Source organism: Myotis daubentonii, chromosome 8 (genome assembly GCF_963259705.1).
Source record: "Myotis daubentonii chromosome 8, mMyoDau2.1, whole genome shotgun sequence".
Lineage (NCBI taxonomy): Eukaryota > Metazoa > Chordata > Mammalia > Chiroptera > Vespertilionidae > Myotis > Myotis daubentonii.
Window position 1 is genome coordinate 31,173,706 of NC_081847.1, and position 14,581 is coordinate 31,188,286.

At 43.5% G+C, this 14,581-nt stretch overlaps 1 protein-coding gene across 3 annotated transcripts in view; it reads left to right on the top strand.

Moving 5' to 3' along the window:
* DNAAF9 (dynein axonemal assembly factor 9) overlaps positions 1-14,581 on the top strand; it is a 137,247-nt gene that overhangs the window by 63,186 nt on the left and 59,480 nt on the right. For 2 of the 3 annotated variants that reach the window (XM_059705665.1, XM_059705663.1), the window contains 6 exons: positions 306-342; positions 3,151-3,238; positions 4,408-4,484; positions 6,544-6,588; positions 6,974-7,019; positions 10,852-10,963. In XM_059705665.1, coding sequence (XP_059561648.1) covers positions 306-342; positions 3,151-3,238; positions 4,408-4,484; positions 6,544-6,588; positions 6,974-7,019; positions 10,852-10,963 — 405 coding nt within the window. The remainder of the gene's footprint in view (positions 1-305; positions 343-3,150; positions 3,239-4,407; positions 4,485-6,543; positions 6,589-6,973; positions 7,020-10,851; positions 10,964-14,581) is intronic. The other variant, XM_059705664.1, reaches the window with a different exon arrangement.

Here is a 14,581-nt window from a genome sequence, read left to right on the forward strand (position 1 = left end):
TTCTACTTTAAAAAAAATTAAAATAAAAGCAAAAAAAATGCCAGAGCCTAAGATTCTGTGTCTTCTTTGGGATTTAGTAGTGATGCTGAATGGGCTGTCAAAGTCATTGTCTGGGGTGAAGTCCAGGAGGATACTGAGAAAAGCTAGGTTTTGCCGTCGTTTCTGCTCGTACAATATTTAACTTAAAGGAGGGGAAAGTAGTTCTTGACATCTCTTTTGAATTAAATTAAGAAATCCTAGCTTCCTTGTGAAGTGTTTTCATCTCCTGTGATCTTATCACATTCTTATTAGATCCTCTTTCACAGGTGATGACAACAAGCTGCCCAAGAAAACTGAACAAATGTAAGTCTTCATTTCTATTTTATTTTCTATTTTTCAAAGTTGAGTTACTCAGAAGTTGGACTGTCCTGTCTACCTCCTTTTGAGATCAGCAGTGGGTAGGACATCTGCTTTATGAGGTGAGCAGAGCTGTATAATTTCCCCGGAGGTACCCAGCCCCTGTCAGCTGGGAGTGTAGGCTGGAGACCCTGCAACTTTGCCATCTGCTGCTGCTCTCCAAAATTCAGAGGCTTCCTACCTGCACATCTATACATTTAAATGGCATAACTCTTCTTAATATGTTTTCTGCATGGTGCATTTTTTTATTGGGGCTTTCCTAAAAATAAAACATCCTGAAACCCATTGGGAGAATTTATATGAAACCCCCTCTGGTCTGAGAAGTGTTTACTCTGGGTTTGACACTCAGATTTATGAAACAGAATTCAGGTCTGAACTCAGGCTATGCAGCCTTAGAAATGTCCTAGTGTTGACTTCTCCCTCCCCCCCCCCACACACACACATATAGTAGGAAATCAAAAACGGGAAATTAACTCATAATTCTTGTATTAGTCTACTTGGGCTGTCATAACAAACCATCACAGATTGTGTGGCTTAAACACACAGAACTTGTTTTCTCACAATTCTGGAGGCTGGAAGTCCAAGATCCAGGAGCCAGCTGGGTTGGTTTCTGGTGAGGCCTCTCTCCTTGAGTTGCTTTCTCACGTGGCCTTTCCTCTGATCATGTGAAGAGAGAGAAAAGGTCTGGTGTCTCTTCTTCTTTTTAGAAGATAATATAATCACACTACAGAAAATTTGGAAAAAAGAAAATAAGATCCTCCATAATTTTTCCTTTTTGTCACTACACAGTAGTATCTTAATGTATCTTTTTCTGGATTTTTAAAAAATTATTCATTTAGGTTTTGTATAGTGGTAATTATGGTGTTTGTGTATTTTTTGTGTGTGGGGGGGGGTTTCTTTATCAACAAGTCAACCACATTCTGATAGGTTGGTGGGTATGTGTAGTCTTGCTTTGTATCTGCTTGTGCTTCTGTACCAGCTGTACTTAGCTATTGCACTGGGTCCTCATTCTGGACTCTTAGACATTTCTCCTAATCCATATCCATTGGTACCCAGCTTCATGGACTGGTATCAAGGGGTGCTTGGGCGCACATTAGGGGACTGGTGGAACTTGGGCCTTGTGGTATCCCAATAATGTCAACAGCAGCACGATCCAGGCACAGATCCCTTGTCATGGGTCCCAGACCTCCCATCCAGGCCATGTTAGTAGCTCAGTGGCTTTGTATTGAGCTCTTGTCTGAGGGCCAAACAGGGGGAGGCCTGATCAATGTTAGTACTGAATGATGTTTGAATCAAGCTGGGTTGGGAGGGAGGAAAGTCATCTTTCTCTATCTTTGGTGTTGGTCTCTATAAAGCTTCATCCTTAGTGTTGAAGTGTGGAGGATTCTCGTTTTCCCTAGAAGTGGTCAAGTTCATGGCAGTATCCCTACTGGACCCCTTCCTACCAGGACATACCCCTCTGACGTCTCCTCACCACAGTCGTCAGGATATGACTCTAGAGCCGTCACTTTGTTATGTGTACTTTTTCTGTCCCTTTTGCTTCTACCCAACTCAAATCTCTTACCTACAATGTGGAGGCGTGGTGAAGGAGCCATGGAGGAAATTGGCAGTGTGAGATGGCATGGGGGAAAGCACCAGGCTGAGAGCGTCTGCGTCTGCCATTAACTTCCTGTGTCCTAGGACAACTTATTCCACCTCCAGAGGCCTACTTGCTTCTTCTGTAAGATGAGAGCATTAGACCAGATCATTTCTGTGTTCATTCCTCCTTTCAAACTCCTGTCGCCTTCCTTTACCTGTTTCAAAGGCTTAAAAATAGACATATTCTTAGGGAAGGCCTTGTCACTTCTTTGCTAGCCACCTCCCTTGCCTTTCAGGGCCTCGCTGATGAGCCTCTTTTCTCTGTAATGATCCTAATGAGATTCTGGGTCTCCTTCCTCTGAAGCAGTGGCTCTCAACCAGAGACAATTTAACTGTATCACTCCCACCAGCCCCCTGCCCCACCAGGATGTTTGGCAGTGTCTGGAGAATTATCTGTCCCAAAATGCTGAGATTGAGAAACCCTGCCTAAAGACAGCCAGACTTACATTTTCTGGGGACATTGGTAGCAGTCCAAGTCTGGCAAAGACTTTGGGAAGTGAGAAATCAAAGAAAGAGCAAGATTGGTGAGGGGGTACTTTAGGTAGGGACTGCTCCCTCTCAGAAGCATTCTGTAGTTTCTAGATCAGGTAAGCTGCCTAGAAAGTGGTCTGTAACTGTTCATTTGAATTTAAGTGAAGCTCATCTTCTCCCCAGAGCAACCTCTCTTGCCCCCTGAGGTCTCCCCCTGAGGGTTCCGGTAGCAGCCAGCCTTTAGCAGTCCTGGGGAGAGGACATGCAGTGTGGTGCAGTTGGTCCCTGGAAAAGCAGCAAGTCTGGATCATTACACTGAAGGGATTCAGGGTCCTTGGGCAGCTGCTCCTGCAAGTGGAGGGGTCATGGAGCCCACATACTTTTCTTCTGTTGGATTACACACAGGGAAAGTTGGTGTTTTGAGCAAAATTAATGAGAGCTGGCTTTTCTTATAGTTTAACAGAGAAAAGTATAAATCAGATGAGGCACATGGCTTTTAAAAGGTTTAGAAATCAGTGGGTTCCAATTTTTCACTTCTCATTCTGTTTAAAAATCAGTCCCTTAGGGAATGTCATTTTCGTGCATGCAGCTTTTGATGAAACCTTGTAATGCTGTTAGTTAACCCATATTTTTTTGTTTTAAAAGTAGGCTCTTGTCACAGGTCTATGCTGCTGTTATTGAGGCTGTTTTGGCTGGCATTGCATGTTATGCTAAAACTTCCAGTCTAACAAAGGTAATTCAAATACCATACTTCTCTTTCCTTAGAAGTTATTTTAATGTAAGACTTCCTATCCATCTGGGTGGGCGTCGTTCAGTGTGTTTTGGACACTTTGTAGTACTCGGTTTTGTGTGAGCTTGGGCCTCTGTGGAGCTAGCACCAGACAGAGACGCATTGAAAGTGCTGAGCTTGTGCTGCCTGCACTGCCTTGACCAAGCTGCCCTTGTCATGAATGACAGCTAATCACTTCTTTGTAGATATCTGGTTGTGTTAAAGAAAAACCGTTCTATAGCATATTATTTTACTTAATAGTTTAATAGTTTTTTAAAGTTTTTTAAAAAGTATATATATAATCTTATTCTCCTGTGAATTTTAATAAAATTAGGTAAGTTTATTTTGAGCTACATAGTTTAATTTCCTATAATTCAGTGTAACTAAAGATTAGAAAATCTGACTTGCCCTTCCTAGACAAGCACACGTGCTCTCGTGCTCTGACCGTTATCTTCCTTGCTGTTTTGCGGTTAACCTGCCCTGCTGAGTTGGATTCCTATATCTGACCCAGTCAGGAGATGAGAAGAGTTGGTTTGATGCCTCCCAATGCCAATAGGACCTTTCCTGAAGGAAGCCATTTGACATTGGAAAGGTTGTGTATGATGTAGATAGCAGAGAGACTGTAGCATAGTCACCAGCTCCTTGCCATCTCCCTCCTCAGTCAACTTGAATCCCTCGTACTGACTTGGGTTTGGTGCAGACCTCAGTTCTCACACCTTTGTTTTTTAACTAATCTTTTATAACTCTAGGTATTTGAATCTTCTTAGCGTTGGGCACAGAATCTCTGAGGGCAGGAATCCCTCCCCTAGGGCCAGGGGAGAGGGGAGGAAAAGCACATTTCCAGACCTCACAATGGCACCATCTCAGCTGATTACAGCTCCCCAGGAGTTCAGGTTCCAGTGCCCACCTGCCTGAATAGAGTGTTTCCTGTGAACCCAGCCTGAAGAAAGCTGACACCAGTTCCCCTTAACATGGTGTTTTACTTTAATCTATTGATGTATATAAAGTAGCCACGTAGAGGGGAGGGGCACAGCCTTGTCCTGGCCAAATGTTAGAAGGCCTCTTTCTTTCAGTGATGTCTATGTTTTCCTGCTGTGAGAGCTAATTGTTTCTGGTTTTTATTGGTTTTATAGGCCAAGGAAGTAGCTGAGCAGACCATGGGATCTGAGTTAGATTCCTTTGAGTTGATGCAGTTTAAGGCAGCCCTACGGTAAGCAATGGCTGATACTTTCTATAAGGAATTTTTTTTAATGTCTGTGTTATAAAGACCCAAAGGAGTGATCAGAGCTTTGAGAGGCCAAGAAGCCAGAGAAGGACGAACTATATGAGAAAGCATGTCCTGACACTGGAATAGGAGGCAGATCAGTACTGGAACCTTTGGAGACATGACAAACCTAGTTCAGAGGTTAGAAAGGTAAAGCTGGGAACAGGAGTGGTGAGGTATGTTAGGGTCAGGGTCCTGGGTATGTGAAGACAATCACTGCTTTATCTACCTCTCAGATGTAGAAACCCTGAGCCTGGCTATGTCCCGGGATCTACACACTCTGGGAATTTGGCTTCCTTGGCAGTCTTCCATCACACATCTCCTGGCACATCACATTGGATCTATGTGTAGCTCAGTCAACTTAACCCACTGTCCCATAAAAGGCACACTTTTTTTAAAAAAGCTTTTGTATTGATTTTGAGAGAGAGAGGAAAGGAGAGAGAGATACATTAGTCAGCTGCCTCCTGCATGCCCCCTACCAGGGATCGAGCCCACATCCCAGGCATGTACCCTGACTGGGAATCGATCCAGCAATCTTTTGGTATATGGGGAAATACCCAACCACTGAGCAACACTGGCTACGGCCATCTAAGTGCACTTCTAACAAAGGAATCAAAAGACACTGATATTGGGGAGTTTCTTTAAGAACACTTCTGATATGTGCCCTGTGGTGCCTCACCATACATGTCTCACATTTTCTTTTAAAAAAAAAATTTTAATCCTTACCTGAGGATATGTTTTTATTGATTTTTTTTTAAGAGAGGAAGGGGGAGAGAGAAACATTGATGTGAGAGAGAAGCATCGATCAGTTGCCTCCCATACGTGCCCTGACTGGGAATTGAACCCACAACCTTTTGGTGTACAGGACAACGCTCCAACCAACTGAGCCTCCCAGCCAGGGCATGCCTTGCATTTTCTTACATCTAGAGTCCTGGGTAGTGAGAAGGAACATTTAGAAAGATAAGTCAGTCAATTGATCTGACAAGAAAAATTCTATTTCTGCACTTCCAGGAGTGGAAGAAAGAACCAGGTCCTTTGGTGCAAGGTTTTAGGCTTATTCAGGTCTCCTTTTCTCTGGCCTCTGAGTCTTATAACTCTGGCCATGAGAGGGAAGGGAGATGGGAAGTTTGTTCCCTTAAGGCCTTGCACTGGCCTGGACTATCTTTTCCTGGTAGCCTACATTTCAGGAAGCTCATTTGCTTTCCAGCTGTGTGGCCTTGGACAATATAGGGAGCTCTGTGCATCTGTTTCCTCATCCTCTCACCTTGTAGAGTGATTGGGTGTGTACATTTTAGCTGCTGTTGCAGTGGAGCCTTCTCTGTATCATCAACGTGGCTGACATAGTCATTCCATTCCTCCTTTCCTCAGGGCCTTGCCTAAGTCACTCAGCCTTTCCAGGGCAGGCCACCTCTCAATCCCTAGGCCTGAGTGTACCACTCTATCTGGAGAAGGAACAAGGAGAGAACACCAGGCAATGGGAGGAGAGTCTTCCAGGGCCAGTCCCTTAGAGCCTCACTCCCTTTTCCCCACAAGGTCATTTCACCGAGGACCCTCGAACTGCATCAGGTTCAAGGGTCCTCAGTGAAATGCAAATCATCTCCTGAGAGGAACATGGGACCTGGCCTCTGCTCAGACACCAAGCAGGGATGGCATCTTGACCCAAAAGTGGTGAAGGAAGAGGAGGTTCAGGACAGCATGTCAGGAGCCCTTGGGTCAGTAGAAGGTCACTCCCAGACTGCAGTGGGCAACAGTCCTGTCACATGGTTCTCTCCTGCTCTGTCCAAGACAGCCCTGAGAATCTGCACAGAGGCAGGGCCATGACAGGAGTTAGATGCTGGCCCCACACTTGGCCATTGTGCTGGGAGGGCCCTGTACAGGTGCACTGCAGCAGCAGGTGTCTGGGGTGGGCTCCAGCCCAGGGGTCAGCAAGAGCCTACTGACTTTTGTTTTGTTTTGTTTTGTTTTGTTTTGTTTTGTTTTGTTTTGTTTTGTTTTGGGTCTACAGCTCCAAGATGGCTTTTCATATACATGCTGTGAATAATCAGGGAAGGTAAGTATATGTTTGTGGTGCATCCCTATTTGGGGAAGTTTTAGAAGCAAAAAGAGAAGAAAGGCTAACTTGTGACTGCTGATGTGGGTTTTCTTCTCACAGTTCCACACCTGGCAGTGGCATCACTCCAGGGTTAGGCCCGGGGCTGGCTGTGGTCAGCTGAGACCCTGTGCCCTGAGTGCTTCCTACTGAAACACTGGGGGATGGAGGCTGGGGTGGACCCATTTTTCTCCAAGTGGCCTACATTCTAATTGTGCATATATGTAACCCAGTGGTTTTGAAAATCCCTGAGAGAAATCTGGGTCTGTAGGTAGGTTGCTGCTAAGTTGAAAAAAAGAGAGCATTGTAAATGTTCAGTGTCTCTCCCATTTCTTTCCTTTTCTAGAATCGTGCCTCTGGACAGTGAAGATAGCTTATACTTTGTGAAGACGGTAAGAGGGCTCTAACAGGTCAGCTGGCCGGGAATGGCCTAGAGAGGGACATCTACAACGGGTGAGGTAGAAGTGGTGGGAGTCTTAGGCAGCCCATCCCTTCCCTGAGGAAACTGTCCTACTCTCAGAACTGTTCCAGCTGCCGCAGTGGTGCATCTGTGCTTTCTGAGGGTGCCCAGGCAGCTGTGCCTGGCCCACCACCTCCACCCTCCCATACCTAGGTTCCCTCAGGTCCAGAGTCTGAGCTAGGGGCTAAGACTTCCTAAGGTCCAGAAGGCTTCCTCCAATTGGCTGAGATTTTTCTGCCCTCATGTGGAAATGTGAGCTGAGAACAAGCCTACCTCAACATAGACCGAGGAGTTTCATTGGCTTCAAACTGTTCCAAGGCCTGTGTTAATACCCTTAGCAGGAGCTTGTGAAATGAAACAAGAACAAACAAAGAAGCCAGGGTCCTGACTCTCTAGAGAAGTGAGAGGGTCAGAGCAGAGCTTTCCTACCCATGTGCTGGGGGCACACTGATAGGCCAGAGGAATGGTTCAATGATACAAAAATACTGGTCCTTGGCTGGGCTGCTGTGGCCTAGGGGAGCCAAAGTTTCTAGACTAGTTGCTCCCAGCCACAGGCTAAGTCCTCCATTTACCCCAGTGCATCCTGATGAGAAGATTGGCAAGCAATTCATGAGAGGATGGTGGACATGCAGCCAAGATTCTGGTTGTAATACATATGGGTGCAAGTTATACCTTAAGTCTGTTCTATAGCTACTGCTTGAACCTTAATTCCAATGAGCTTTTTGGTCACCTGGATCTAGGTGGGCAGCTGTGGATGAGTTTATGTAAATGCACACCCAACACCATCACCAGGAGAAACATAGTAGTGTTATCTCACCTAAAGAGAGTAGTACAACAAGGGTAATTTTTTAAAGTTGCCAGTAATTTTTGTTTTTACAGTGTAGCTGCTCCTTTGTACATGTCAACATTTTGTGTCAATGTTCTTTTAGAACTAATTGAGACTTTTTCATGACATCATCAGGATGCTGGGAAATGCTTTCTGATATTTGGGTGATAGTACTTCTTTTTTTTAAAATACAGTGGGGCCTTGACTTACGAGTTTAATTTGTTCCGTGATGGAGCTCATAACTCAAATTACTCGTATGTCAAATCATAAAGTGAACGAGTGAGACGCGTGATGCTGGGCTGATGTTGTGGCATTCACTGTGACGTTCGCTGTGCCAACTAGCGGTGGGGTATCTGAAGCTGGCTCATAACCCGAATTTTAGCTCACAACTCAAAGCAAAAAATCGGCCAAGAGACGGCTCGTATCTCGAAAAACTCGTTAGTCAGGACACTCGTAAGTCAAGGCCCCACTGTATATATTTTATTGATTTTTTTACAGAGAAGAAGGAAGAGGGATAGAGAGTTAGAAACATCAATGAGAGAGAAACATTGATCGGCTGCCTCCTGCACACCTGCTACTGGGGATGTGCCTGCAACCAAGGTACATGCCCTTGACCGGAATCGAACCTGGGACCTTTCAGTCCACAGGGCGACGCTCTATCCACTGAGCCAAACCAGTTAGGGCTGGGTGATAGTACTTTATCTCCTTGCTAGACTTTAAACTCCCTGACTTCTCTTTTGGACTGTTGCAGTGCTCTGGAAGGTGCTTTGCAGAGAAACAGGTGGTTAGAAGTCCAGTAGAATCATACTGTTATGTTCAGTGTGCTTTCCACAGCAGCTAATGAAATAGGAAAGAAGAGATGGGAAGTTGGTGCTTTCCGTCCAAATCCTGTCCTCCCTTCCAGGCTGGGAGGAAGTTCTGCCTCCTCTCCAAGCTTTCCTATTGATTCTTCCTATAAGTGCTGTATTTCTATATTACGTATAGTTTGTGCTACATATATCAGGGAGTAATTCTGTATTAACATATGATGTCTTTTGTATAAGAATGCTCTTGTCTCTCCAACTATACATTATAAAGTTTCCTGAAGATAGGGACTGTGTTTTACATCTTTTTCTCTCCACACGCCACATGCTTCAAAGTACACATAGTGTCTAACAAATACATGTATTTTTTCTAGTAATTTGTTTTTTAAATTTTGTTACATGTGTAGTTTTTAATGTTCTTTCTCCCCTTCCTCACTACCAGAAACCAAATATGAAAGAGAGGGATGAGGAATCCACAGGATTTGTCATCCTGATAGATCTGGAACCCAAAGAAGTAAGGTTACATTGTCACCTAAGAGGGACCATGTAGCCCAGGAAGCTTCTGTGTCTTCAGATGTTCAAAGTTCTTTGAAACAGATTTAGATAAACCTTCTCACTGTCGAGCCTAATCAGAAAGTTAACTAAAATATAAAAGCCTACCTGTGCCTTATGTACATCCTTTTATCATGACAACATAAAAAATGAGGACTCTGGCTTTAATTGTGGTTTTCTTCTTTTCAACTCTTCAGCCACCTTTTTTTATTTTAAAATCTAGCAATTCCTTCAAGACCCCTCGGTCTTTTGTCTCTGTCCTGAGAGTGGAGCAGGTCCCAGGCCAACACAACAATGTGTGAAGCAGACTCTGGCTTCAGGAGCTCTGCCCCTGGCCATTCAACCACGTCAGCCGTGAGGGGACTATTTCATGTCCTTCACCCAGACCCTGGCTCATACCATTTTCTGCATTTCTGCTAGATTCCCCCCAGAATTGTTCCGTTTTCACTAGTTTTAAGTGGTAATCGGGGCTTTGTTACCAGCCGTTCAGGAGCTTCTCTGAGTTGCTCCAGTGGTTTTTTTTTTCCAGCCTACTGAAGCCTCTTGTTTTTATTTGTCTTCCTGTAAAAGCTTGAATGGCTGTCTTTTTGTTTTCTGGGTTCTGAAGGTCGCATTTGCAGGTGTTGACATGTACCCCAAAATATCCATGGAGACATGTATAAATACCAAATGAATGACCTTCCAGACCCATTCAGAATTTGAACTTACACCAAAGAAGGAATTGATAAAAGTGTAGACGTGCTGGAATCTTATGAGTTTGTGAGCGTATAGAAGCCTACCAGAAACACTTCCAACTCTAAACGGCTGGGGACTAGTCACAGTTAAGAATGAAGGCTGTAAAAAAAAGAAGAAGAAGAGGAAGGAAGGAAGGCTCTGCCTTAGCCTGCTTGACTCAGTGGATAGAGTGTTGGCCTACAGACTGACAGGTCCCGGGTTTGATTTCTGTCAAGGACATATGCCTGGATTGCGGGCTCGATCCCCAGTAGGGGATATGCAGGAGGCAGCCGATCAATGATTCTCTCTCATCATTGATGTTTCTATCTCTCTCTCCCTCTCCCTTCCTCTCTGAAATCAATAAAAATATTTTTTTAAAAAAAAGAAAGAAGAAAGGCTGTTATTTTGCCTCTTAAGGAGGATAAACAGTGTGAGGGAATTTATAGAAACATAAAGATACTCTTCTAACCCTAGGGTGTCTCTGATCAAGAAGCAATTGGCCCTGCCCAGTGTGGCTTAGTTGGTTAAGCGTAGTCCTGTGCACCAAAAGGTTGCTGGCTCGATTCCCAGTAGGGGGCATATAGGAGGTAACTGGTCTGTGTTCTCTCTCTCCCTCTCCCTTCCTCCCTCTCTAAAAATCAATTAAAAATCTTTAAAAGAAGAAGCAGCAGTTGCAGGGAAGCCTGTGTTTTAAGTCATCTCCCAGTTCTGAGACATATTTCCAGATAGCTTGAGTTTTTCTTAGAAACTCTGCAGTTTTCTTTTGAAATGTACCTGAAAGCAGTATTTTGTGGTCTGTTTCTTATGGGTCTCTCCTTGAAGGTTTAAGACTGACAACTGGTATAACTCTATTTTCTAATTTGATACAGGCTTGTATGACTGTCTATGACATTCCTGACTTGCTGGGAGGAAGGGGGAGCTTAGGATCTGTGGTCTTCTCAGAATCATTTTTGACATCTCAGATCTTGGTTAAAGAAAAGGGTAAGTGTATATGGTCACTGGAAAGCAGAGCTTGAGCTTTTGGTGGGGGGCAAAGTAAACCATAAGTGAAGTCAAAAGACCAGCAATAAACTAGTGAAATATTAGAATATTAATGATCAACAAATTTATGAAGCGCTCTTATGAGTTAATAGGAAAAAGACAAGCTATCCAATGGTAGATAGACAAGATATGTGAACAGGCAGATCACAGAAATGGAAAACAAAACAGTTATATATATACATTTTAGAGGCCCGGTGCATGAAATTCGTGCACTGGGGGTGGGGAGGTCCCTCAGCCTGGCCTGCAACGCCGCCAGCATCCCACCCTGGCCACTATGGGAGCTGCCATCTCTGTCAAGGAGTGATGGTTAATTTGCATATTACTCTTTTATTAGATAGGAGATGTACACACACACACACACACACACACACACACTGAGTGGCCAGATTATTATGACCACCTGACGTTTGTAGGCAAATTAGCTATAATTTCGTGCTGAAGTTGCTAGAGGGCCAGACCATTATAAATAGGGAAGCAGGTTGTTTACCACGACAGTAGAAGTGATTTTTTTTCTGAAGATATGGGTAAATAATGCGATTTAACAGCCTTTGAACATGGGATATATTTGAATGTGAGTGGCCAGATTATTATGACCACCTGACATTTGTAGGCAAATTAGCTGTACACTGCATCGTATGGGATATGGAAGCCGAAGGCCTGTTCCAACACCTTTGCTGTCTGCAGTTACCAAGACAAAACGTCTCCAATTTACATAGGAACACAAGGATTGGACAGTCGAGCATTGGAAAAAAGTCATGTGGTCCGATGAATCATGTTTCCAGTTGCATCATGCAGATGGCAGAGTGAGAATTTGGAGGAAACAGCATGAAAACATGCACCCCACATGCATGAGTACAAGCCTTCAAGCTGGTGGGAGCAATGTTATGGTTTGGGGCATGTTTTCCTGGCATGATTTGGGCCCTTTAATTCGTGTGGAACAACGTCTGAATAGCACAACATACCTAAGTATCGTTGCTGATCAAGTTCATCCTATCATGTTGATGGCATATCCCAATGGAGATGGCTTCTTCCAACAAGACAATGCGCCATGCCACGGTGCTCGTATTGTGCAGGAGTGGTTTCAAGAACATGAGGGAGACTTTACCTTGCTTAGGTGGCCCCCACAATCACCAGATCTCAATCCAATTGAGCATTTGTGGGACGAAGTTAAAAGAGCCATTAGGCAGCTAGTTCCACAACCATCAAATCTCACAGAACTGGACAGTGCTATTCATCAGGCATGGTGTCAGATTCCTCGCATCGCCTTTCAACATCTCGTGGAGCCAATGCCAAGAAGAATCGCCACAGTATAGAAGGCAAAAGGTGGCCCAACGAAGTACTGATGGGGTGGTCATAATAATCTGGCCACTCACGTTCAAATATATCCCACATTCAAAGGCTGTTAAATCATGTTATTTACCCATATCTTCAGAAAAAAAATCACTTCTACTGTCGTGGTATACAACCTGCTTCCTTATTTATAATGGTCTGGCCCTCTAGCCACTTCAGCACGAAATTATAGCTAATTTGCCTACAAACGTCAGGTGGTCATAATAATCTGGCCACTCAGTGTATGTATATGTGTGTGTGTGTGTGTGTGTGTGTGTGTGTGTGTATATATATATATATATATATATATATATATATATATATATAACATATATTATCCTCACATACACTTATATATGAATATACATATATATGAATATGTACAGTCTTACTAGTAGTCAAGAAAAAGCAGTTTGAAACAATAATTAGATTCCTTTTTTTACCCATTATGTTGACAAAGAATTCTAGAAAATTATAATATCCAGGGCTGGTAGGATGAGCCTGATAATGTTTTGTTTGATTTTTAATATGTACACACCTGTAAAAAATGAAACTAGACCACCAACTTACACCATACACAAAAATAAACTCAAAATGGATAAAGGACTTAAGTGTAAGACAGGAAACCATAAAAATACTAGAGGAATCCAAAGGCAACAAAATATCGTACATATGCTGAAGCAATTTCTTCACTGATACTGCTCCTAGGGCATTGGAAACTAAAGAGAAAATAAACAAGTGGGACTACATCAAAATAAAAAGCTGCTGCACAGCAAAAGAAACCATAAACAAAACAACAAGAAAGCCCACTGCATGGGAGAACATACTTGCCAATGTTATCACCAATAAGGGTCTAATCTCCAACATTTATAGGGAACTCATACAACTTAACAAAAGGAAGATAAACAATCCAATCAAAAAATGGGCAAAGGACCTAAATAGACACTTTTCAAAAGAGGACATTCAGAAAGCCAAGAGACATATGAAAACATGCTCAAAGTCACTAATCATTCAAGAGATGCAAATCAAAACAACAATGAGATATCATCTCACACCTGTCAGAATGGCTATCATCAACAAATCAACAAACGACAAGTGCTGGAGAGGATTCGGAGAAAAGGGAACACTCGTGCACTGCTGGTGGGATTGCAGACTGGTACAGCCACTATGGAAGACAGTATGGAGTTTCCTCAAAAAGTTAAAAATGGAACTCCCATTTGACCCAGTGATCCCACTTCTGGGAATATATCCCAAGAAACCAGAAACACCAATCAGAAAGGATATATGCACCCCTATGTTCATAGCAGCACAATTTACCATAGCGAAGATCTGGAAACAGCCTAAGTGCCCATCAGCAGATGAATGGATTAGAAAACTGTGGTACATCTACACAATGGAATATTATGCTGCTGTAAAAAAGAAGGAATTCCTACCATTTGCAACAGCATGGATGGAACTGGAGAGCATTATGCTAAGTGAAATAAGCCAGTCAATGAAAGAAAAATACCACATGATCTCACTCATTTATGGATAATAAAGACCATTATAAACTGATGAACAAAAATAGATACAGAGGCAGAGCAGCATCGAACAGACTGTCAAAATACAGCAGGAAGGCCGGGGAGGGTTGGGGGGTGGGAGCAGGGGTAAGAGATCAACCGAAGGACTTGTATACATGCATATAAGCATAACCAATGGACACAAGCCACTGGGGGGTAGGGGAGGCCGGGGGAATGTCAAGGGGTGTGGCGTGGAAGGAGACATATGTAATACTCTTTGTAATACTTTAAGCAATAAAAAAATAAAATAAAATAAAAATAAATAAATAAAATTTTTTAAAAAAAGAAAGAAATGTCATATCCTATGAAAGACACATCTTGAAAATGCCTTAAAAAAGTTGTCATTTTTTCATGGTAAAGGGGCTGGAGTCCGTGTTGATGAAAACACCTTGGTGGCTGCGGTGACTGGCAGTGGCTGCAGCAGCGGGGTGATGGGGCTGGTGCTTTCTCCTAATCAGCCCGGTCGCCTCCCACAAAGGGAGGCCAGACTGTGGCTTAGGCCCGCTCCCCAAGGGAGCAGGGAGTAGGACATCCCCTGAGGGCTCCCAGTATGTGATAGGGGGCAAGCTGGGCTGAGGAACCCCCCCCCCCATCCAGTGCACAGATTTTTATGCACCAGGCCTCTAGTAGAAAATAAATGTATAAACAAAATAAAAATTACGTGTGATCC